At 36.7% G+C, this 26375-nt stretch overlaps 2 protein-coding genes across 2 annotated transcripts in view; both read left to right on the top strand.

The window, feature by feature from the left end:
• gngt2b (guanine nucleotide binding protein (G protein), gamma transducing activity polypeptide 2b) overlaps positions 1-26375 on the top strand; it is a 198419-nt gene that overhangs the window by 53686 nt on the left and 118358 nt on the right. The gene's annotated exons all lie outside the window — the stretch shown is intronic.
• Positions 1694-25223, top strand: col1a1b (collagen, type I, alpha 1b). The gene is made up of 51 exons (XM_059530384.1): positions 1694-1902; positions 3109-3297; positions 3764-3813; positions 4173-4199; positions 4685-4780; positions 5454-5519; positions 5923-5967; positions 6140-6193; positions 6336-6389; positions 6473-6526; positions 6763-6816; positions 7277-7330; positions 7428-7472; positions 7555-7608; positions 8007-8051; positions 9480-9533; positions 9712-9810; positions 10058-10102; positions 10207-10305; positions 10857-10910; positions 10996-11103; positions 11189-11242; positions 12297-12395; positions 12478-12531; positions 12652-12750; positions 13640-13693; positions 13856-13909; positions 14016-14069; positions 14158-14211; positions 14407-14451; positions 15486-15584; positions 15665-15772; positions 16537-16644; positions 16833-16886; positions 17687-17740; positions 17821-17928; positions 18013-18066; positions 18780-18833; positions 19045-19206; positions 19324-19431; positions 20372-20479; positions 20595-20648; positions 20842-20949; positions 21391-21444; positions 21535-21642; positions 21755-21808; positions 22105-22212; positions 22332-22608; positions 22762-22952; positions 23353-23595; positions 23927-25223. The coding sequence occupies exons 1-51, from the start codon at positions 1821-1823 to the stop codon at positions 24071-24073; spliced, it is 4356 nt and encodes a 1451-aa protein (XP_059386367.1). The 5' UTR covers positions 1694-1820; the 3' UTR covers positions 24074-25223.

Below are 26375 nucleotides of genomic sequence, written 5' to 3'. Positions count from 1 at the left end.
GGATAGGATCCATCTACTCTGCTATATCCAGCCACATAATAAAAGATGATAGAAGTCTTTGCTAACGTGTGAGCAGTTGCACATCCTGGGGCATTTGAAGACAATCCTCAGGCATGTATAAATATAGTTAAAAGCTATAATTAAACAGACCTGCTGTTTTGTTTAACCCAAGCATCTACTGAATCCGTTGAACTGATTTCAAATCAATCCACATAGAATCACTTTTTTTTTTTTATGTTCATCTTCTGTTATTATTAGCAAAAATCTTTACTTGTTGCACCTATCATTCATATTGCAATTTAAAAATGTGATAGTGAACAGGCAATAAATGTTAAAACATAAAGAGCAAGGAGGTCAGACAGGGCCATGGCGCTTGAAGCTGCAACGTGTCCACAGAGCAGTGAGTATGGTTTGATATGAAGCCAGATGTTCTTCTGTCTCTCTTTCTCTCAGTTTCTCTGATTTGGCTTTGATCATATGTTCAGGCATTTGCACAAATATTAATGTTATGTTTTTGTTCTGTCTATGGCTGAAACATTTCACATTTAACACTTTATAACAACTGTGGCACTAGCTGCAATGTTTGTGTACTGCTGTTAAGGGATGCCTTTGTTTTCATTTTAGTTTTAGTTTTAGTATTTCTGTTTGTCATTGTTTAAAACTATGTATATATAGTTTGTTTATTCATTTATAACCCTATGGGTATTCTTTAAATAAATAAAATATTAAGCTTTTAGTCATCATCTTTCTAAGATCGTTGCAGGAGCAAGTTCTCTAATGGACTAATATGAAAATATATTTTCCACTTTAAATGATTTGGCTAATAATCTTAAAACCAGAAAGGTCTAGCTGGGTCTATATGGTCATGTTTAAGGGATATTTCACCCCGAAATTTAAGTTTTGTCAATATTTTCCCTCCCAGTGACTTGCTTCTCATCTGTTAAATGCAAAATACGAAACTTTGGAGGACGTTCAGGTCTAAAACGAGTTGATTTTCATTGTGTTTTGTGTGCATTTTTAACAGAAGAAATAGTCATGTTTAAGAGATGTTTCATTTCTCTCATCATTTGCTCACTTATCTTATTTGTGGAATGCAAATGAAGACATTTTAAAGGACAACAGGGTCAAAACATCTACTTCTTTTGTGCTTCCACAGAAGCAGAAAGTCATAAAGGTTTGGAATGACATGAGGGTAAAGAGTAAATGATGCCTGAACGTTCATATTTGAACTTTTAGAGAAAGAGTAAATCCAATGCTTCAATCCATTTTCTATCCATAAATCTCCCTTAAAACATAACTCTGTTCAGTTATAGCATGAATGCTGATTGCATGAACTCAGTTCAAAGAAACGGTAGAATATGAGCATCATTTGGCAACTAAAACAGTAAAAAGCAATGAAATGTTCACATCCACCAAGAGGGTCCAACTTATCCAAGTGGAAGTGCAACACGCTGAATCTAGACATCCAGAGATTCAGAAAATACAATCACGATATCCAGAACCCCTGACACACTTCTCCATGTTGTAAAATGGCCACGTTGTAATGAGGACTCCAAATAGTTTGACATGTTTTAAGGCGGCCCTTCGTCTTGGCTGAAGGAGGGACTCGCTTTGACTTGAACATGTAGCAGATATCTTGTGCACTCAGCACCTCCCCAAAACCTTGCCATATAAAAGCCAGGGTCAAAGATTTGTTTAGGCAGTAGGGAGTTTCTGCAAGGGTCTGGATTGGAGTCACACAGACCGGACCCTACGTGTATGACTGAGGACAAAACAGGATTCCACTTGCCTCAAAGAGTCTACATGTCTAATATTTAGACATGTTCAGCTTTGTGGATATTCGGTTAGGGCTGCTGCTCGCCGCGGCGGTCCTTGTGGTGAGAGGACAAGGAGAGGATGATAGTGAGTATATGATTTTTACTCCTGCTTTTGCACAGATGCTTGAAGAACTTGATGGAGAACACAAAGAGGGAAGCTTTCAGCTGTCTTGCTTACAAGTGACCTGCGCTTTAACACTTTCTGGGAATGTATTGTGGAGGAAAAACTACCTTTTGATTCTCACCAGCATTGTTTATCTTCCAGAAATTGTAATTTTTCCATCTTGATGCACGCGGAATTGTGTTTGTTGCGCGCTTGCTACATGCTCAGCGCGCGCTCTCGCGCGCTCCCGCGCGCTATATGACGTCCTGAAGCGAAGGATGCGACGCGGATGAAAGAGAGAGTGAGAGAGAGAGAGAGAGAGAGAGAGAGAGAGAGAGAGAGAGAGAAAGAGAGCTTTTAATATCATATATCCTCGCATTTTCATGAGTATTCATGTTCTGCCATACTTTTTAATCGTACGAAGACTGGATATAAACGCTTATTTTTGGACTATATCAATAGACTAGCATCCGTCAACAGAGTTTTATCCCGCACGGCTGCTTAAATGTAACAACAGAATTAGAATTTAGCGGTTTAGAATTACAAAACTCGTTTACTTTGCGAATGGTCGGGGCGTGATTTTTATTTATTTTTTTGCAAGCTTTTGGCGCCACCAAGCGGTGGATTTTATACTGCGTGGGTCTGAAACGTGGATGCAGGCCTTTCCTTCATTCTCATCATCACTGTGCACCAGGCCCCATTAGGCCATTTCAGCTTCATTTACATCCTATTTCCAAATTATTAATTAAACTAAGCAAATAATTAATACGTCAGTAAGCATGATTATATTTGCGTACAATCATCTTTGCTGTTTAGTTCAGAGGCTTTCTGCATGCTCTTAATGTGCCTCCAGGTTATAAAAAGCATTATTTTTTACCGTGAAAGTTACACAGATGTGTATGTTTTTAGATTTTTTAAGCAGAAAGCATTTAAATTGACGTTTGTTTTTTTTGTAATAGAGCACCTTGCCTTAGAGTTAAGCATGTATTTAGTTAGCAGCCTATTTTAAGTTTAGTTAGCTACATATTTGACTATTTAGTTCATGTTTCGGATTTCTGTGTCTTTAAACTTTTAAGGTAAAATGTCAAAATCGCTGTGGGCCCTGCTGGACCTGTGGGCCCCACCACCTAGTTCACTGACAAATGTGATTGACTTTACTGTGCTAATTCATGTTTGTTGTTCTTACAGTCTCATTCGGTAGCTGTACATTGGAAGGTCAGAATTACAACGACAGGGATGTATGGAAACCTGAGCCCTGCCAAATCTGCGTCTGCGACAGCGGAACGGTTATGTGCGACGAGGTGATCTGCGAAGATATAACAGAGTGTGCCAATCCAGAGATTCCCGATGGAGAATGCTGCCCCATCTGCCCCGACGGTACACTCTCCACCTTTGCTCCAGTCATACTGTACACCTTGTGCTCTGTACACCACTAGCTCTGTCGCCCTCAAGTGTGCGAACCCTTAAGCACATGCTCTGGGAAGTATCTTTCATTGGCCTGCCATCACGTCAGAGACATGTGGAGCACAAGCACGTGGATCCTGTGTCACCACTGATGCTTTTACATGGGACATGAAGGATGTTTTTGCTTGATGTTTTTTATTGCTTTTTGGCTAATTACACTTTTTTTTTTACTAAAATTGTGTTTTTTTTTCACACTTAATTGCACTTTCTGATTATAAATTTGATGTGCATTCAAATATGAATAATGAAACTTTCTGAATGCAAATTAACTGCTGATCTTTTGAGCACCAGTGGAAGTAATGTTTGTTAATCTTATTAATGAAAGGTAGCTTTATATTTTCATGGTTCTGAATCAGTCCTCTGACCTTTTATTCCACAGAAGATGTGACTGATGCTCCATCTCCTCCTGTGACTCCTGTTAATCCCGAGGTAAGTTGGAATTTATTTGGCTTTTTTTTATAATTCTATAAATTTATAATTTTTATACATAAGTATGTCTGTGTGTGTGTGTGTGTGTGTGTGTGTGTGTGTGTGGGTGTGTGTGTGTGTGTGTGTGTGCGTTTATATGTATATACACACACGCACACACATTATTACTTCAATGTATGTTAATGTATGCATATATATCCATATATATATATAACTTGAGTTATTTATTAGTTATTTCATTTACTTTTTTGAATACTTTTGTCACACCATATCTAAATATAGATTACACACATAATTAATATATTTACAACATACACCAATTTAAAGTGTCCTAATATTTATAATTTTTTCATTTTTAGCCTCCTGTTGGTCCAAACGGAGACCCAGTGAGTACAATATTTGTTTTTGAACAAGCTGCTTATCTTTTCATTGTAACATATTTATATTTATCTATGTTTGTATCTTCTGGGTTTGACCAATTGCACATTTGTTTTCAAGACTACAAAATCAGTAGGTGACAAAAAATGTGCGTTGATATGGAAATCTGTTGCAAATGGAAATAATTAGGGTGATTTATGGGGCATTGGAGGCTTTTAACCTGCTGACCTCTAATTGTGCCACTGACCTTTGACCCCTTTGACCTTATACGTAACATTAGAGAAGTTGCATATTTAGGCTTTTTTGAAAAATATGGCATCACACATATTAGACTTTCATTTGTAATACATTCTGTACCAAAGCATTGCACTTTAGCAGATTGCATTTAAATGGCTCTTCATGTGTAACACACTATAGAACTAGATTTAGCAAAGGTAATGCAGCTTTGCTGATGTGATGTTATGCCACTCATGGATCTCCACTATTTTGGCAGGGTCCTCCAGGGCCTCCCGGCAGAGACGGTATTCCCGGCGAGAACGGACTCCCTGGACCTCCTGGTCCTCCTGGAACCCCTGGCTTCGGTGGTGGAGTAAGCAACACAATTTTGATCTTATAATTTAGTGAATCTGCTTTTGTGGTGTCACTAAGATTGAGTTTGAGAGAATCTCGCCATGCTGTCCCATTTTCAAAAACATAAATCTTTTTATAGTCTTAATGATATCTACAGCTGCCCCATAGATTATTTCCTTTGGCATTCTAAAAAATTTAATTTAATTTAATTTTATTTTATTTTATTTTATTTTATTTTATTTTATTTTATTTTATTTTATTTTATTTTATTTTATTTTATTTTATTTTATTTTATTTTATTTTAGTTATTTTATTTTATTTTATTTTATTTTATTTTATTTTATTAAGAGTTGTATGAAGCTTCTGTTTTTCTGTAGTTCAGTACCAGTTTATGTGAACAGCTCCTGTCACTGAGGATTGTGGGTTGCCTGGAATGAAAGCAGTCTGTGCACTCTATAAAAGCATTTTCACGTGTTTTAAGGTTACACGAAACTAACATATATGTGACATGTCGCTTAGGTGATTTCAGAGCATTTGCAAAGTGTATTAGCTAAGAGTTGATCATCTTCAAATATTTATGCATTAAAAAGAAAACTATACTTTAGTTGTTCAATAGTAAATGAATCAATGAAGATAATCACAGGAAAACAAACCTCAAATCCTCACTCTTTCGTTCTTGTCATCCCTTACAGTCTTTCCTTTCCCAAATGGCTTATGGCAGTGAGAAATCCAGCGGCCCTCCTGTCCCCGGACCACCAGTAAGACAGCATCTCTTTTCCTGCTCTTACTTCCATCTCTTTTCTGTCATGAACTTTCACAGAATATACAGAAATGTATTTTGTGAAACATAATAAATCATGTAATCTGGCATTAGTGATCCCTCACTTTTACTCAGTCTCGATATTCAGCAATTTTGTGTACATCTCATTCATCACAATTTATTTTTATAATGCGTTTTCCTGCATTATATCTGTGATCCACCACACTGGATCTGTCTTTCAAAAACTAGTTCAAATATTTAACGCGCTTTCATAGATTTCATGCTTTTTTACTCAGTTTGCTCTATTTTTAAACTGCAACAACATGCATGATATAGTATATATTGAGTGCTATATTTGTTTTATTCTGGTTTTTAATGTCTGTATTTTATCTCACTTTTAGGGCCCCATGGGTCCCCGTGGCCCCCATGGACCTGCAGGTTCAACTGTACGTCTATTTCTAGTGTTTTACCTAATACCACAAAATGTGTTTGATTTGTTAGAACAAATAAATCAGCCTTCTTTCTAGACAGTTATTCTTCATGCACTATAAACCTAGCGTGGCTTATTATGCATGCAGTATGTGATATATAACTGTGTTTATCTGTATTGTTTCACAGGGCCCTCAGGGATTCACTGGCCCCCCGGGCGAGCCTGGTGAGCCTGGTTCTCCTGTGAGTATCTTCTGCTTCCTTTTAGTTTTAAAATATAGTGTCAGTATGACACAATATGAAATTATGAAATATGCTATGTCAAAAAAAAAACATATTTTACAAGCAGTTTGTGATTTTTTTGTTCTGCTGTTGTTGTTTGCAGGGTCCAATGGGTTCTCGCGGTCCTGCCGGTCCTCCTGGAAAGAATGGAGAGGATGTGAGTTTTTCAGACTGTCAGAATAATGCAGTTGTCATTGTCTTCTTCATGCCTTCTTATCTTTCTTCTGCTCTTCTCTTCAGGGTGAAGCTGGCAAAGCCGGTCGTCCTGGTGAGCGTGGATCCGCCGGCCCTCAGGTGCTTTTGCTCATACATGGATTTCTCATTGATACACACAAATAGCTACCAAATTGCAGACATAGTAGGCAACTTATTAGGTCATAAACTAGAGTAAAATAATATGTGATGCACTGACTGTAACCAAAACATTTTAAACACTCATTGTTTAATATTACATATTAGTCAAATAATTAAAATGGGTGGAAAGAGATTAAAACAATCATCATAATGATATTCTCTTGCGTATTTCACAGGGTGCTCGTGGATTCCCAGGAACCCCTGGACTCCCCGGCATCAAGGGACACAGAGTAAGCATGACAGCAAATAACTGATCCTTTTTACTGTATTTTTAAATTATGAAATTATTCATATTTATGTTAATATATTTTATTTTATATATATATATATATATATATATATATTATTATTATTTTTTTTTAATTTTAATATGATTTTCTTAATAATTTGATGTTTCTAATTTTATATTTTAAATTTGTATTCCACATATCGATTTTTATCTATTTATTAATTAATGTTTATTAAAAAACTGTGATATTGTATATTGTTTTTTTAATATATATTTTGCCATATATATATTTACAATTATTTTCATATTTTATTTTGCATTTTATTACATGTTTTTATCTATTCATTCATTCATTTTGGCCACCTATGTTTTTCATTCTGTGTGCAATACTGCTTGGAAAATCTGGAGATATGTATTCTTTAGTAGTATTGTAATGTGTTGTTTCCTGTTACCTCTCTCAGGGTTTCTCTGGTCTGGATGGAGCTAAGGGAGACACTGGACCTGCTGGGCCTAAGGTTAGATTTTTCATTTCCCTTTATTTTGTCTGTTTTCATATATACAGATATAATTATTCACAGAATGAATTCACACATATTAACTCTGTGCTCACAGGGAGAGCCTGGTGTTCATGGTGAGAGTGGAACTCCTGGAGCCATGGTGAGTGATTCAGGATGGCATCCATGTGAAGTTCTTCAAAAATGATGTCATTCTTCTCATTTGTCCCCATCTACTTTTTTAGGGTCCTCGTGGTTTGCCCGGTGAGAGAGGTCGCCCTGGTCCTCCTGGCCCTGCTGTAAGAGTCACATCCATGCCTTGTTGTTTCTAACCCCCTCCTCTGCTTCATCTTGTGAAAACTAGAAAACCATTCTCTATTTTGCTTTCAACCCTCGTTTTCAAGACTCATTTTCCATTTTTCATTTAGCTTATACAACACAACCCAGCTCTTATTGATTCACCAAGAGAAAACATTTATAAATGCGAAAATGAGAATGCATCACAGTCCTAATTGGAATATGGCATGTGCAAACATCATAAGTGACAAAGTTCTGCATGCATAAGGATAAAATGCTCAAATATTGTAGTCTCTGGCTTGTTCAAAGGCAAAATCTTCCTGCAGGCTTTAAGACGGTCATTCAGTGTCATCATTGGTTTATATAGCTGGGTGATTGTAATCTTTTTTGTTTTCTTCAGGGTGCTCGCGGTAATGATGGCAACACTGGCGCTGCCGGACCTCCCGTAAGTTTGCTTAGATCAATATTCTGGTTATACACCACTTATTTACTATAACCATCTTTAACAAATTCAAAACTTTCTTTTCAAGTATGTATCTTGATACACAACACAATTTGAGGTTCATAGTGCTCATTTTAAAGGCAGAAATCATGAAGTTGAGTTGATTCAAAAATTAGTTCTTTTAAAGTGTTTGTACTGCGTTTTTGAGTTTAGTCAAATGTGAAGTTGTTTTAAGTGAAAGTTGAATGCAGGAAAGTTTTTCTAACGCAGTTTAAGTTATTATAGCTAATCGCGAGGATTATTTCTACAGTGTGACATTAATGCTGCTTTAGTTTCTTATACTACAACATATTGCTACATAGTGTTAATTTGGTTAACGAAAAACAAAATGAACAAGCTTTTTCTTTTTGACGAGACAATGACGAGGCGACAATAAGATTAATAGACTGTGACTATATCACCATGCAATATCATTGAAAATGTAAAAAATAATAATAAAGACTATACAAAAATGTATTTTCGTTGAAAAAAAGGAGACAAAAGATTATTGCGGACTGCTTTACTACTAGACAAGCGTTCATGTGTGCGGTTGCCAGATATCAATAGTTCAAATCCGCAAATCAGAGCTTCTCTGTTAAAAGGATACAGTTTCTGCCTGTTTTTTTTTTTGCATGTTTTTTTGCAATGAGCATAAGCTGAAGTTTAGTGATCTACATGTGAGATGTTCATCTTAAATGAAAGAGTCATTCAGTCAGTCTGTGTTCTGTTATGAGATGTGATTGTGGTTGCTAAATAAATGCATTTACTCATCCACTGTTGTTTTAATTGAGAAACATTATTACAGTGTGGGATTATTGGAATTACTATTAGGAATTTTACTGTTAAAATGTTTTTTTTGTTTTTTTGTTCTTGCCTGTTTTTGTAATGTAGACAGAGAGAGTGCATATCTAATTCTCTGATATTAATTTATATATCAAATAGTCAATAATAAGTAAACTAGATGAGGTCAGATAAACCATGTGTGTGAGTCCACATTCTATTGATTTGTGCTCATTGGTGAAAGTGCAGTACCTGGAAAGTAAAAATAAATTTCTCAAATGACAACAATCTGTCCAGTTATAATTTTAAGCAAAAAATTAAATAAAATAATAATAATTACCATAATTTTTAATTGACTAAAAGTCGACTAGACATTTAGTCGACTAAAACTTGAATAAGCAAAAATAGGACAACGTTGCATAAATAAGATAATAACTAAAAAGTACATTTAATACCAGGACTAAGACTAATTTAAAAGACTAAGAATGGCTGACAAAATGAACACTATTGCTACACATATTACAGTGTTTGATCGGAGCAGGATGGGTCTTATTCATTGTTTTCATCCATTATAACGTGTTTAATTCTCTTATTATTTTTCTCTTATATTAGGGATCCACTGGCCCTGCTGGTCCTCCTGGTTTCCCTGGTGGTGCTGGTGCTAAGGTACAAACACTTCATTATAAATTATAAATGTATTGTTGCAGCTACCAACAGCTGAAAGGCTCTACTTTTTCCTAAAAACATGCAGACAACGGTTAATGGATTGATTCTATAAATACCAGTTGGTGTTGGCATTCCATAAACAAACTGACAGACCCTGTTTTCTTCTTGTCTTCTGTAGGGAGAAACTGGCCCTGCTGGGGGTCGTGGTTCAGAGGGACCTCAGGGAGCCCGTGGTGAGCCTGGTAACCCTGGCCCTGCTGGTGCTGCCGGTCCTGCTGTGAGTGGTTACATCACAAAACACCTTCTCAGATTACACAGCTGTTTATTTGCTGGAAGGATTTTAAATGAGCTACATTTGTGTCTGTGCATGCATAGCAGGAACAGAATAGTGGTGCATTTAAGGTATAGTTATAATTAGAGGAGCTGTAAATCACAACTATATTCTCTACTAGAAGCTAAAGGCCGCAAGACATGAAAATATTATAAACATTAATCGCGATGAATATCTTTTTCTCATTGCACAGGGAGCTCCTGGCTCTGATGGTTCTCCTGGTGGCAAAGGATCTCCTGTGAGTATTTTTTATATATGTTATCTCGCAATGATTTATGCTGTTTCCCTCCGTTTCACACACATCAGACTCCGATTTAATTGGTTTGCAATGATGTATTGTAGGGTGCTGCTGGTATTGCTGGTGCTCCTGGTTTCCCAGGTTCGCGTGGACCTGCTGGACCCCCTGGATCTTCTGGTGCTCCTGGCCCCAAAGGAAACAATGTATGTACACTGCATTTTATAATACATGCATGAAAAGTGTAGCTTTATATGAAAGCTATAAGAACGAAATTTTAGCAACCTTTAGTTTAATTGAAATTGAGATTTGTATTAGGTGTGACTTAGATCTGATAAAGGTCTGATGTGGCAGTAATTCAGAAATAATAATCTCTGTGCACTTAAGCAAGCCACTTGACCTCTTTCCTGTTTTACAAATGTACTTTAAAGGGGTAGATCATCCCAAAATTAAAATCCACTCATTATCTCTGTGGACTATGTCTTTTATAACACACACACAATAATACACAAAATACAATGAAAGTGATAAATAAATAAAACTGTTTGCTTACCAACATTATTCAGAAGATCTTATATTTTGTTACATAGAAGAAAGAAATGCATAATGGTTTGGAACCACATGAGGGTTAATAAAAAATGACAAGATTTTAGTTTTTTTTGGGTAAACTTATCCCTTGAAGTTGCATTAGTTATAAAAGAGACTAAAGACTGAAGCATAAAGGGCTGAGTTCAGATATTTTATGCTCTATTTCCAGGGTGATCCAGGTCCCCAAGGCTCTAAAGGAGATGCCGGTCCTAAGGGAGAACCTGTGAGTTTCTTTGAAGCAATGATAATATCCTAATATTCACAGAAACCTCCCCTGTAATAGTAATAGTTGCTGTGCTCTGTCCTAGGGCCCAGTTGGACCTCAAGGTCTCGCCGGACCTGCTGGTGAGGAAGGAAAGAGAGGAGCTCGTGGTGAGCCCGGTGGTGCTGGACCTGTCGGACCCCCTGGAGGCCGTGTAGGTGCAACGTACCTGTTCATTTCAATTCAGGCATGCTTTTTTGTTTGTTTGTCTCTCATATTTTGTCTTTTTCTTTCAAAAGGGTTCACCTGGTAACCGTGGTCTTCCTGGTGCTGATGGAGCTCCCGGACCTGGGGTAAGATTATTGATCCAGCACCTGACAAATCAAGGACATACATTTAGTCAAACTGTACTCAGTCTCTGAACAGTCTAGTAAATGTTCTGTCTGGTAACTTGAAAATGTGCTTCACACTACCAGTCAAACATTTGGAATCATTGAAAGTGCATTCGTTTGATCAAAAATCACAGTAATACTGTGAAATATTATTTAGCTGTTTTCTATTTGATTATATATTAAAATATCATTTATTCCTTTGATTTCAATGCTGCAATTTCAGCTGCTATTACTCCAGTCTTGAGCCGTCAAAAATCACTCTAATATGCTGATTTCCTTATTTTAATTCATTTTGAAAACAGTTGTGCTGCTTTTTTTGTGGAGACCATGAAACATTTAACCAAACCATTTAAAAGATTGGGGTAAGCAAACAATTAATAAAAAATAAAATAAATAAATACTTTTATTAAGCAACTATGCATTAAAGTGATTAAAGAAATTTATAGTCTTTCTATTTTAAATAAAAACATTTTTATTCAGCGATTAATGTGGATATCCTGAAAAAAAAAACATTAAGCATCAAAATATTAAACAAAAATATATAAACATATATAAGCCAAAATATATTTAAATAGAAATCAGTGAAATTACGTTTTTTTTAATGCAGCCCTTTTAAAACCATAATAATAAATCTTAATGATTTCAAACATTTGACCAGTATTATATGTGGCAACTAACTGATTAAAGGTAAAAAAAAAAAAAAAATGATTATGTGAGATGTTATATTTTTAATGGACCTGGTTTACATAGTTCCAAAGGATATAGCTGTATACAACTGGATACAAATGTTCTTCTTATAGTGTAGTTTAACTCATATATATTTACCATAATATATTTAATATTAAGCTACAGACTAATCTGTGTGATTTCAAAGAGTTTCGAGAGCATGGCTCTCAATCTAGTCCTGACGGCTCACAGTAATGCCATTTACTACACTGAGAAGGAGCTGTCCAGGGTCCTGCAGAGGATTTCTGTTGCTGAATAACTAAAGATGGCCATTTAAATCACATTTCAGGGTGCTCCTGGTGAACGCGGAGCTAACGGACCAATGGGAGCTCAAGGAGCCACTGGAGAGGCTGGTCGCCCAGGAGAGGCAGGATTGCCTGGATCTAAGGTGAGACATTGATTAATGGTTATTATAATCATATTAGTAGTGTAAAGAGGCTGTATTTTTACCTTCTTGATGCCTGTTGTAGGGTATGACTGGTGCCCCTGGAAACCCTGGACCTGATGGCAAAGCTGGACCTTCTGTAAGCTTTTTTTATTTTTTTATTCACTGCTTTGTTTTTGTTTGTATACAATATAAGACTCATATAAGATATAAAATCTTGTATTAAAGTAATGTGTGCATGATTGTCTTTAACCCATAGGGTGCACCTGGACAAGATGGGCGTCCCGGACCCCCTGGGCCTGCTGGATCCCGTGGTGCACCTGGTGTGATGGGATTCCCTGGACCAAAGGGAACTGATGTAAGCTACTCCCATAAATTCATCAATCATATATTTAAATGGCTTTTATCGCAAGTTAAATGCATTTTAGTATAATTGTAAAAATATATATATATATATATTACATAAAATCCAGGTTGTGATACACATTTCATTGTACTGATTTTTATAAAGTGAACATAAGAATAACTTTTATGTTGTTGGTAATATTTAAGATTTACAGGACTGCAATTCACTTAATTATCAATGCATAATTTTTTAGAAAAATCATGTTAAATGTGAGTATCAAATATGATCACCAGGCTTTTGAGGAAAGTTTTTTTTTATCTCTCAATCATCATTGCACTGCATTTCTTTATATGTTTTGAGGATAAAACTAAGCATTTAACATCATCTTACTAAGACATATTATTGGCAGCTATAGAATAACAGTTGATATTTATATCATTTTATGTAAGTAGTCAGTTATACTGTTTTAAAGATCTCATTGATTTACAATACAAACAGTCATAATTTCATATTTTTGGTCATATAAATATCAGCATCTGCACCAACATGCATATTTTTATTCAGTTTGGGCTTCTGAATAAAAATGTGTGTTTATTTTCTTCCGTATTCTCACTGTATCATACTATATGAGCCATAAATGCCTAATGCATCAAATATGATACTCAAATAAAATTAATTAAAAAAAACTTTTTGCAGACTTTGCTTTATGCAATCTTTTTTTTATTTTTGTCTAAAGGTCCAATAAACTGTTACATTTTCAAAATGATTTATGACTCTTATTTCATATGTCATGCTTTATGAGTTTCAATGTATAATTCTCTTGAAAAATAAAAATTGCTTTATGAATATCATATTTGCATGCTATTTAATGTAATGTCTAACACAGATGTGTTCCTCTTAGGGTGAGGCTGGTAAAGCTGGCGAGAGGGGTGTTGCTGGACCTCCTGGTGCTTTGGTACGTACTGATTTACACAAATTTAAAGTGATTTCTGAGATTTATGCAACCTTGAGCATTTCTTTAAACACTTGGTCTCTCAGTTAAACTCTTTAAAAACAGTGTAACCTCCAGACAATTGCATATCTGAGCAGATGCATTGGTTTCTGTGTATTTCTAAAGGGCGCTCCTGGCAAGGATGGTGATGTTGGTGCTCCTGGTGCTCCTGGACCTGCTGTACGTCTGCTTAAACGTCTGAAAGTTTGATATGATACAATTCTGCCATGTCAGTGTGAGCTGTTGCTGTTTCTGCTCTGATTTTTCCGGGTCTGTCGTCTCTTAGGGCCCATCTGGAGAGAAAGGAGAACAGGGACCTGCCGGTTCTCCTGGATTCCAGGTATGTTTTTAATGATCTATGTCCACATCCTCCAGATTTGAGTGTATTTAAGATTAGTGGCTGATTATCATTGGTTATTCTCTTACAGGGTCTGCCAGGACCACAGGGTGCCACTGGTGAGACTGGCAAACCTGGTGACCAGGTACGTGTTGTCATTGGACATAACTGTGTTAGCTTTTCTATTATGTATTCTGTCTACATTAATTAAAGTAAACAAACATATTGTAAGGAAAATACAGTATGTTGTGCAAAATTGCCCTTACTACTTTATTTCTTTTTTCAAAATCACAGTGCAGTTTTACGTTCAGTGTTATTTATTATGTTTGCCGGTCCACAGGGTGCTCCTGGTGAAGCTGGTCCTCATGGTCCATCTGGTGCAAGAGTGAGTATCTCCTGCCTTATAAAGAAAGTCCACAGATGTGCCACATCTCAAACAACCCTTAAAAGCCCCCCCAAGTTATAATGCACCCATTAAGAATAATCTTATTTGTTTTTATTCTATAATGCTCATACCGCAAAAAAAAAAAAAAAAATCCATCAGTATCATTGTGTTGTTTTAAAGTTAAAACTTCAAAATGTATTTACTTGCGACATAAAATTGCATTCTTAATATTTTTTTGATTAAAAAAAATACATTTATGAATGATACATTAATTTTAATATGCTTTTTTTTCAAGTTCCACGCATAGTTATGGTTTGGTCAATATCAAGATAGAATTCTTGCAAATCTCGTTTCAAGAATAAAAACATGCATGTGTACATTTTGTTGGAAAATTACAAGATTGTATTAAGCAATGAAATGATTGCATGATTTGTATAATCCTTTTTTGGTCGTTTATCAACTTGGTCTTATTTCAAACACCTGTCATACATTTTTATAATGCATATACTGATGAAATACATGCAAAAATCTGTAATGTTTTTTAGTTTAAAACTACTCATTATTAGTTTTCCAACTAATTAAAGTTAAAATTAATTAAAGTAATTTTTTATGCAAATTACACAATTCAAACAATCAACTAATTGCTCAAAATGATCTTAGAGGTTTCCCACCAAATGTACTCCCTTTCTTATTCTTAACATGATTTACAAATATTTTATCTTGATGTTGACCTAACCATTGCTTGGAAAATGTAAAATAAAAATAAAAAATATATATATAAAAAAAATAAAATAAAAAAATAAAATATTTATTATAAATAATAAATGTAAAAACGTATATATATGTATATATATATATACATATATATATATTTTTTAATAAAATTAAAATAAATTAAATGAACTCTGTAACAATATATTGATAATATAAGTTGTTGTTTTTCCAGTATGGTGGCTTTTCCTCTTCCTGCTTCCCTTACTGCTGTACAGATTCTGTTAGTCAGTTTGGATGATGTTTGTAAATGTCTCACACAGGGTGACAGAGGTTTCCCCGGTGAGCGTGGTGGTCCTGGACCTGCTGGCGCTACTGGACCTCGTGGAGCTCCTGGTTCTGCTGGTAATGACGGTGCTAAGGTAAGAATCCTTTCTTCTGTATCATTAGGACTCAGAATAGTGTGATTTGAGAAATAATTCAACTCTGTGTGTGTGTTTAGGGAGAGCCTGGAGCGGCTGGAGCCCCTGGTGGTGTTGGTCCCGCAGGAATGCAGGGTATGCCTGGAGAGCGCGGTGCTGGCGGCATGCCTGGAGCCAGAGGAGACAGAGTGAGACTCAAAACAACACAGAATTAGACTTGTTTTTAATGCATCCTGAATGAATAATTTCATATCGTAACAACCTCATTTTCCATGCAAGCATGCTTTGTGAAAAAGACTTTTAAAAAGACTAAGAGTACTTGTTACAGAGAATATATAAGCATAAACTGAATGTAATGTTTTCAGACACTTAACTGCATGTTATTTACAATTAAGTAAAAATGTATTACAGTTTAAATTTATATTAAATGCAGCACGTTGCTTTTTTGACAGACTTAAGTAGGACATCTTTATATCTCATTTCATAATTACTTCTATTGTCTTTGAAATATGTGACATAATTTGACATTGTATGGGTCAAAATTATTGCTTTTTTTCATGCTAAAAATCATTAGGATATTAAGTAAAGATCATGTTGCATACAGATATTTAGTAAATTTACTACCATAAATATATCAAAACTTAATGTTTGATAAGTAATAGGCATTGCTAAGAACTTCATTTGGACAACTTTAATGTATGTTAAGTATGTTAGTCAACAAATCAAAATAAATGTTCATTAAGCATGACAATGATTGGTAAAAATGATTCTGTTTAGTAAAAATACATGAATATGTTAAGAAACAATCATGAAAGTGAAAGGGAGCTTCTATTTCATTCAAATTATATTGTTTTCAAGTAGTTTTAAAAATACAGATATTTTTGAAAACCAAATGGCACTGTTGTGCTGATGATGTCATATCCTGCTGTATGTTGTCGTCTGTCTTTATTAGGGTGATGCTGGAGCCAAGGGCCCTGATGGAGCTGCTGGTAAGGATGGTCTGCGTGGAATGACTGGCCCTATTGGAGTTGCTGGACCTTCTGGTGCTTCTGGTGAGAAGGTAAAAAGTGAAAGATATTTATGCTTTATCTATAGTAAACCGTAAATATTTTCAGCTTATTTTCAGTCATCATGTTCTGAAATAAAAATGTTTTGTGAACCCTCTTTTACGTAGCATTTAATTACATTAATTACTGTTGTCACTGAAAGAATTATAGTAAATCAGCTTTGTATTTGATTGTGTTTTAGGGAGAGCCTGGTCCTGTTGGACCTCCAGGATTGACTGGTGCTCGTGGTTCCCCTGTAAGTTATCCGGATCATTCAGAAAACCTCATGAAACATGGACATAAAGGCCTAAAATTATAATCACATTTACAAAGAAACGGCACAATTATGCTGAATTAAACATTAAATTCTATAGTTATTTTTTTTTCTCAGTTTTCAACCAGAAATCACTTGTAAAATTTCACAAATAATTAAAAAGAAACAGTAAGTAACATTATGAATTAACTTCTCATTTAATTCATGTTCAGCCCGAAATTGCTAGTAAATCACACAAATAATTACAAAATGGCAAGTGACACTATCTGAAGTTAAAAAAACTGACTTTAAATAAATTTTCAATCAGAAATTGTGGTAATTATGGATGTAGAATAAGGTCATATAGAATAAGACATTAATATGTGCTTAATTACCACTAATAAATGACTAATAGTCTAGTAATATGCATGCTAATAAACAACTAGTTAAGAGACCCTAAAATAAAGTGTTACAGAAATTACTAGTAAGTTTCACATGTACTTACAAAGAAATGCAAAATAACACTGAATAAACATGAAATTTTGAATTAGGAGGACTTAGCACAGTATGTTTTTGTAAAATCAGTTTCCACACAGAAATTGCTAGTATGTTTCACAAATAATTACAAAGAAATCTTCATTTGTAAGTCGTTTTGGATAAAAGTGTCTGTTAAATGACTAAATGTAAGTGGCACACTGAATTAATAGTAAAACTGTAAAACTGTAAACTGTAAAACTAAGACTGCATCTGAATTAAAAGTGAGTGATTTGATGCAAGTACGTGTCTGTCTCGTGTCTTCTCAGGGCGAGCGTGGTGAGGTCGGTCCACCTGGACCTGCTGGTTTTGCCGGACCTCCTGTGAGTATAACAGTCTCATCCCACATTAATCAATCAGTGTTTAAAACCACTGAGCTGAAGTTTCTCTGTTTCTAATGCAGGGTGCCAACGGACAACCTGGTGCTAAAGGAGAGACTGGTGCCCACGGACCCAAGGGTGATGCTGGAGCTCCTGGAGGTCCTGGACCCGTCGGAGCCGCTGGCCCACAGGTACAAACATCAACATACTCTCAACTCTGCTGAATTTAAACATATGAATATCATAGACTTATTTTCTATTGCTGTCTTGGACAGGGACCTGCTGGTGCTACTGGAGCTAAGGGTGCTCGTGGTGGTGCTGGACCTCCTGTAAGAATCAATACTCAATCAATAACCTACAACAAAAATATGAATAAAAGAAATTAGACACAATGCAAGGCCATGACCATAGTATCTATACTTTCACTACCAAGTTGTTTAAAATCGGTCTTATTTTAGTATCATTGAGATGTTTGTCTTTAGTTTTCATTCATGATTTTTCATTTTCATTTAAATCTTAGTTTTGATATGTTTTGTCATTTTTATAAGTCTTTTTTTAAATTTGCCTGTTTATTTTGTATTCATTTCTATATCAGTTTTTGTTATTTTAGCACAGCAAGTTAAGCTAAATAAAAATGAGAAATGCTGCTTTGGAAGGTAGCTGAAATAAAATAAGTTTAATTTACTTTTCTTTTTTTTTAAGTAAAGATAAAGTTTTAATGTTTTTATTTTTAGCTTACTATTATAATTTGTTTAATATTCTGGACTTTATTCAAAGACCTCAAAACATATTTGGACAGTTATTGCATAAAATATTAAATCTCTGAAAATTAATTGTGCAAAAGCTCTTAAATAAATAAATAGAAAAAGGTATTTATTTATTACAGCTGGAGTTCATTATTTAATTCCAAGCATGCTTTTTCTGTGAAATGAAATTTTTTAGTAATTTGATATTTTGTATTTTTAATGCTTCTTGGTGCCAATGGATGTACTTTCTCCAATATGATATTGCAGTGTTTCATAGTGTCTCTGTTTTTTAATAGGGTGCTACTGGTTTCCCTGGTGCTGCTGGTAGAGTCGGACCCCCGGGTCCTTCTGTAAGTAACCTACATTCAAAACCAGGTCTACAAAATATTGAATGTTTGACATGTTTACATGTCATGTGACCATTAACCAACACATGAAAACCTTGAACATGCAACTGCATTGTTATGATATTGAAATATTAAGTTAAAACTCAGGGGCTGCATGAAGGAAATGAAGTACATTTTTGAGTCTAAACACGTATAATCTTCTGTTTTTTCTCAGGGTGCTGCTGGACCCCCAGGCCCCGCTGGTGCTAACGGTAAAGAAGGACAAAGAGGTGCTCGTGGTGAGAGAGGACCCGCTGGTCGCCCTGGAGAGGCTGGTGCCGCTGGAGCCCCAGGACCCTCTGGAGAGAAGGGTAGCACCGGTCCCGACGGTCCTGCTGTAAGTAATCATGCCACAAACATATTTTCATCACTACAGCTACAAAAATGACTTGTGTAAGTCTGTGATTCTCAGTTGTAAATGAACATTCACTTTGCTCTGTTGTCTGGTCTGTAGGGTCCAGCTGGTCTTCCGGGTCCTCCTGGTGTTATTGGATCCCGTGGTATTGTTGGTCTTCCTGGACAAAGAGGAGAGAGAGGTTTCGGTGGTCTCCCTGGACCTTCTGTAAGTGTTTTAATCATATCAGTTGTTTAAAAACATTGAAATCTATGTTGAATTCATCATACAATCAGAAACTGTTTATTTTCTTACTGTGCATTCCAGATAGTGTGTTAGGAGAAAACACATTTGTCTTCATGGTGTTCATTAAAATATTCGGCTAGCATCACCAAACCCTTTTAACGTTATGCTTTATGCACTTTAGTTTTCACACATTGCTCACTAAATTTATGCATTTACAATCACCAAAGAGGCAACAATAACACAGCCATGCATCTTGAGAAAACATCTCTGCTGATTTGCAAAAAAAGGGCCTAATTGAATCTAATTCTATGCCAAGTTTAAAAATATCAATACAAATGAGTTATTGTTGTTTTGTTTTTTCAAATTACATTTCTATCAAAATGAAAGCACTCAAATGTCAATAGTTTCAGATTTAATCAGAAAAATAAGTATTCATTTAATTCACAATCTTACAATCTGAACACATTTTATGTCAAATAACTTTACATTTTCACATCATTTTTATTTATGTGCATTTTTGTCGCTGTTTGGATATAGTAAAACAACCAAACATCTAACTCGGGTTTGTATTCATCATTGGCCATAATTCTAAGATTGAAGTCATGTTTAGGCATAAAAATGGGCTGAGAATTGAACAAATAGTTGTACTCTGTGGCTTAAAGAACACTAAATGCATATTATCTGAGAGAGTATGAAGTGCTTGAGCGAAACAGACAATATTTTTGGAATCAGCCAATCAAAATTAGTGGGGAAAAAATCTTGGCTTTCATTTAGCAAATATGATGCAAGGCGATGCTATTGATATATACAATGCCAGGTATGTTAGGACTACACATGGGATGTACTATTTTACTCTAAAGTGCATCAGATGTAATTTTGAATGCCTTTTAATATATACTCATTCACCTGTCCATCACTTCAGGGAGAGCCAGGAAAGCAAGGACCCACTGGGCTTTTAGGTGAGCGTGGACCTCCCGGACCTATGGGACCCCCTGGACTGGGTGGAGCTACTGGTGAGGCTGGACGTGAGGTAAGCAAACTTTACAGGTTTTAAGAGTTTTGTTAAACCAAAATTGGCAACCAAACTGGCTTTATTCTGTGCAGTATGATGGAGTTATTTTTTGATATGTCACTCATCTCTGCAGGGTAACCCTGGACATGATGGTGCTCCTGGCCGTGATGGTCCACCTGGACCAAAGGTGAGCGCAATCACACACATTCTACAAAAATACCTGCGTGTAATTTCATGTGAATAGTTTATAATTCCCCCTTAACCCAGTCTTAAACCTAACCGTACCTGTATGAATGCATATACTGTAAATATGTAAACGGTATATGTGAAACTGCTTCCAGTGTTAATGAATACTTCTCTGAAATTCCTGTTTTCTGTAGGGAGACCGTGGTGAGACTGGCAACTCTGGTCCTCCAGGGTCCCCTGGTGCTCCTGGAGCCCCTGGCCCAATGGGTCCTTCCGGCAAGAATGGTGATCGTGGAGAGGCTGTACGTTTTTTTATATGCAAAATATATATTTTTTAAATGACCAGAATGATTCAAATCAAAAGTCTTGGTTTGCTCAAATAAACCAATAAATGTAAAACATCCGTGCCAACAGGGGGCACCATATGAGCCATATTTTAATATAATTTCTATACTATCATACTACTATAATAATAAGTTTTAGTAACTTTGTTTTTGTCTTTTTATGTACTTAAGTACTGAAACTAAAGTAAAATGAGAATTATTATCAACTAGCTAAAAAAAAAGCATGTTTTTAATGCTTTATTTCATTTCAAATAATTACATTTTTTTATTGTTTTAGATTTAGTTAATTAAAAAATGTCCCACTGTAATGTTCAAAACGGATATATATTATGCTGAATTATCTGATCCCAAGAGTTTGGCTCAGTGGATGTTTAATATTGTCCTGTTTTTCTTTTCAAGGGTCACGCTGGTCCTGCTGGTCCTTCTGGCCCTGCTGGTGCTCGTGGAGCCCTAGTATGACTTTCACATTTTTATCAGTTATTCAACATCTTTTGTTTTAGCTGTTCATCACTAGGCTGATCATTGTTATCTCTGTGCATGCAGGGTCCAGCCGGTCCTCGTGGAGACAAGGGTGAAGCTGGTGAGGCTGGGGAGAGAGGCATGAAGGGACACCGTGGCTTCACTGGAATGGCTGGAGTTCCTGGACCTCCTGTAAGTGAGCGTTATGTCACAGTAACACACTTAATCTGAAAATCCAAAAGGGGATTCCTCAAGCTATGGTGAAAATTGACCCCTGTATTTAATGCTTTCTGAATGTTTTTAGGGATCCCATGGTGACCAAGGACCCGCCGGACCATCTGGCCCTGCTGGACCTCGTGTAAGTAGCACATAGATTATGGATTTTATATAAAGTCTAATTTATATGAATAGAGCTTTTCATAATATGGTGAAAGACTAAAGTAGATGTTTGGCAGATTGTCCATGCTGCTCTTTTCCATACAGAAATGCTAGATGGTGACTGTCAGGCTCCGAAAACACAATTAAAGTAGTTCTAAAGTAATACTTCTGAAGCCATATGTTAAATTGCAGTGTTTTGTTCTGGAAACTCAAATGAGAAACCACAGGACAAGCTTCTGCACACATGCATTTTAAACGGATTCCTTCTGCTTATAGGGACCTTCTGGCTCCAATGGCGCTCCTGGTAAGGATGGTATGAATGGTATCCCTGGCCCCATTGGACCTCCTGGTCCCCGTGGTCGCTCTGGAGAAATGGGAGCTGCTGTAAGTCTGAAATCATCACAATTTTACTGCCAAATTATCCTTTTCAAGCTTTTTAGTGGTCTCTGTTTTAAATAACATCCAGTTGGAGGTACTCATGTGATTTTTCTTCTCTTAACAAGGGTGCTCCTGGTCTTCCTGGACCTCCTGGTCCTCCTGGACCTGCAGGCATCGGTGAGCCCTTCTTTGCCATGCCCCAGCCCGAGAAGGGTCCAGATCCTCTGCGTGGAGGCTACAGAGCTGATGATGCTAGCGTTCGTGACCGTGATGCTGAGGTGGATACCACCCTGAAATCTCTGAGCCAGAAGATTGAGAACATCCGTAGCCCCGAAGGAACCCAGGCCAACCCTGCCCGCATGTGCCGTGACCTCAGGATGTGCCATTCTGATTGGAAGAGCGGTAAGTATGGACTTGGACTTGCTTTTTAAGCAAGAGATTGTTGAAACTGGCTTGAACTTAGTTCCAGAAACCTGCTGTAGATCAAATTTAGATATATTGTACTTAATGTGCATTTAGAAGCTCTGAAATTCACTTGAAACTGTTTCCTTCAAGGTTTCTACTGGGTGGATCCCAACCAGGGCTCTCCTCTGGATGCCGTCAAGGTCTTCTGCAACATGGAGACTGGTGAGACCTGCGTCAGCCCATCTCAGAACACCATTCCCATGAAGAACTGGTACACTAGCAAGAACATCAGAGAGAAGAAGCACGTTTGGTTCGGAGAGTCCATGCCTAATGGCTTCCAGGTACGTCAAGACCTATAGGATATATTGAGATGTACTCTGAGAAAAGACCAGAAGCTCAATTTATTTAGCTGAGAATTAAAAAAAATTATAATAAATTGGTTGTTAAAATACATTTTACATTTAAAATACACTTTAAAATGCATGTTTATGTACAGTACGTATACATTTTTAATTTATTTTTTCAGAAGGAAAGTATGAAACCAGTACCAGCAAACTATAAATCAATCAATAAATCAATGTTTTAGGATTTATAATGCAAAATATATTTGGGGAATTAAAAAAAAAAAGATTTTTTTTGATTAATGATCTATAAATAGTTCAGCATTTGAAATGTTTATTTATGTCCAGATATTTTGCTGATGAACACAGGTAGTAATGCTCCATTGTGTCTTCTGTATAGTTCCAGTATGGCAGCGAGGGCTCTGATCCAGAGGATGTTAACATCCAACTGACCTTCATGCGCCTGATGTCTAATGAGGCTACTCAGAATATCACCTACCACTGCAAGAACAGCATCGCCTACATGGAAGATGCCACAGGCAACCTGAAGAAGGCTCTGCTCCTGCAGGGCTCCAACGACATTGAGATCAGAGCGGAGGGCAACAGCCGCTTCACATACAGAGTCAGCGAGGATGGCTGCACGGTGAGCAACACCATCTCTAAACTTGCTTTATCATTAGCTCCCATATTTGTATCTCTTTCCTCTCTGTAGGAGTGATGCATTTCTGGAGGCTAGTCCAGAAGTTTGCATCACCCCGGTTCCCACGATATATTAAATTCTTCCACATTTTGCTCATCTTGATAATCTTCACAAATGAACACAGTTTAGTAAATGAACACGATTGATTTCAGGGCGATGGAACCGGAAGTGCAAACGTGCTAATTCCCGGGTTTTGGCCAACAAAAATACATCAGCACTGCTTTATTATAATCTCATCATGTTTAATTTCTCTTTTGTTTGTTTTTCTCCACAGTCACACACTGGCACATGGGGCAAGACAGTCATTGACTACAAGACAACGAAAACATCTCGTCTGCCAATCATTGATATCGCTCCTATGGACATTGGTGCTCCCGATCAGGAATTCGGCGTAGAAATCGGCCCAGTCTGCTTCTTGTAAAAAGAAAAATCTGGACATGACTTTGCTCTTTTTTTTCTAGCAGTCATCAAATCTTTTCCTGTTCATAAAAAAAAGCCCAAACTCTTATTTGGCTGCAATCGGTCCATGTGCTTAAACCTGAATCCTTGAGGATGGTGCATGTTGCGATTCCCATCTTGTGAAACGTTCATAAACCAACATTGAGGACCAGCCAGCAACACTATCATGGACACTTAGTGAGAATCCTTTGCGTCAGCTGACAACAAGAAAATAATATATACTTGTAAAACGCCCCGCCCCCTGGAGTCCAAAGAAATACTACCACCTGGTGACTTTTTGTGCCGTTTTTTGACCACTTCAAAAGGACAATGAAAAACAAGCAAATGCTTATGTACCATTCTCTGGTGTTGAATAAATATGACAAACGACAGCCAAGTGTCTTGTTCCTTCTGAGCAAAAGTGAGAAAAAAATCACACAGGGAACAGTGTTAGCTCAATGGTACAATGTCATCTTGATATAAAGGCTACCTCAGGACAAAAAATATTTTTGGGGGGGAAACGCGGGCAGTTTTTTTATTCAAGCAAAGTAAACTATTAGTAACAGGTATGAAAAGGTGCTACTTCCTCTCCTGGTCCTGTCTGTGGTATGTTTGTATTTGCCAGAAAACACTTGCAGGGCCGTTTTGGTGCTAAATGTCAACAGAATGTCTTGATGTCAATGTGATGCAATTGCTCTTATCAAAGTGTCAGCAGATAAGTAGAATAAAACAGCTGGATAGGTTGGTTACTGTAAATTTGCACTTAATCTGATAAGGGTTAAGTGGGTGGACTGATTGCCAGTTCGTCTCATTTCCATTTCCCCAACCTAAGTTTCTAGAGAAGTCTTATTTTTGTCTGTACATGCCGCTCCCCCCGTTTCCAGATTTTATTTCCACTTTCAAAATGCAATGCACATCTCTTTTCTATTTTTGTTTTCGTTTGTTTGATTTGTTTTCAGTGGAAGGTTTCTTAAACTTAAATTGAGGTTGCAAAAAAGAAAAAACACAGAAGAAATAGACCCTCCAATGGTTCCAACAAAGGATCTGTACTTATTTTGTACATGTATAGTATTTCGAGATGTTTTTAATTATTTTGGATGTTGAAATAAAGCATGTTTATGTGGTCAACTGGATGCTGGACATATTATCTTCTTGCCAATACCTCAATGCCTTTCTCTAAGCATGAATTAAACAAATGACGATGCTTTCACTCAACTACCTTAATTTATACTTTATTTGCAGCAGGTTGTGCTTGGGATGCATGTGGATAACTGGGAAGGAACTGCCATATATCTGGAAAAAAATTATGTAGCATAAAAATAATGTTTAAAATCAATAGCATACCGAATATTACTTCATTTGTACACCTCTCTAGTCTCTTTAAACGTCTCCGGTTACTATCGTAATCTCAGTTCCCTGACAGACAGGAACGTGGCATGGCGTTAACACCTTGGGGACTCCCTTCCTTCCTAACCTTCCTGAAATCTTATTGGACAATGCTAGTGAAGTTATATAATGTTCCATATTGGCGGCATAAACTCAGAATCTTTTGACTGAATGGACAGTACAGCATATCTGAGCAGTGCACACGGCGGCCTACGCCATGTTTCGTTCCCGTCTCTCAGGGAACTGAGGTTACGACATTAACCGGAGATGTTGTTAATGCCTTGGGGACAGTATAGAACAACACCGTGGAAACAGCAAAGTAAAAATGCTCAGCCTCGGCAGAGCTATCATGAATAATTCTTGTAAGACACAAAAACTTAATCCCCAACCAATCAGATACGACCCTGCAATATGCCTCTTGGGGTTGGATGTAGATTACCAAATGGGGATCCAATCAGGTTACTTTTAAACCATGTCTGATAACAGGTCTCTTATTGAGAGAGAGATCCAGTGCCATCGCCATACAAAGATAAGACATTAAAGTCCTTTGAACACATACAAGCATGTAGTAAAACAGTTCAACAAGCATGTGAGCGGCAATCCCAGGCACAATATCCCAGGCACAACACACATAAAGAATAGCCGTGTTGAGGTGCCACAGTCTGAACCTGATGATTATGCCGCCCACAATCTCCCTACAGGACCAAGTCGAAGCCACTAGTGCAGTCAAGCGGCTAGTGGTTGCAGGTAGAAACACAGGTCGTACTCACCGATAGGACCTGTGAGGCTAATGACTGCACAACCAAATTGTAGAATCTGCGAAGACCATTCAGCCACAATAAAAATATCTTTGATAGAAACTCCCTTAGTCCACGCCCATGAGGAGGCAACAGCTCTCA

The sequence above is a fragment of the Carassius carassius genome, chromosome 39 (genome assembly GCF_963082965.1).
Source record: "Carassius carassius chromosome 39, fCarCar2.1, whole genome shotgun sequence".
NCBI classification, from domain to species: Eukaryota; Metazoa; Chordata; class Actinopteri; order Cypriniformes; family Cyprinidae; genus Carassius; species Carassius carassius.
Note: the sequence above shows the minus strand (reverse complement) of the source record. Positions and strands in the feature narration are given on the sequence as shown.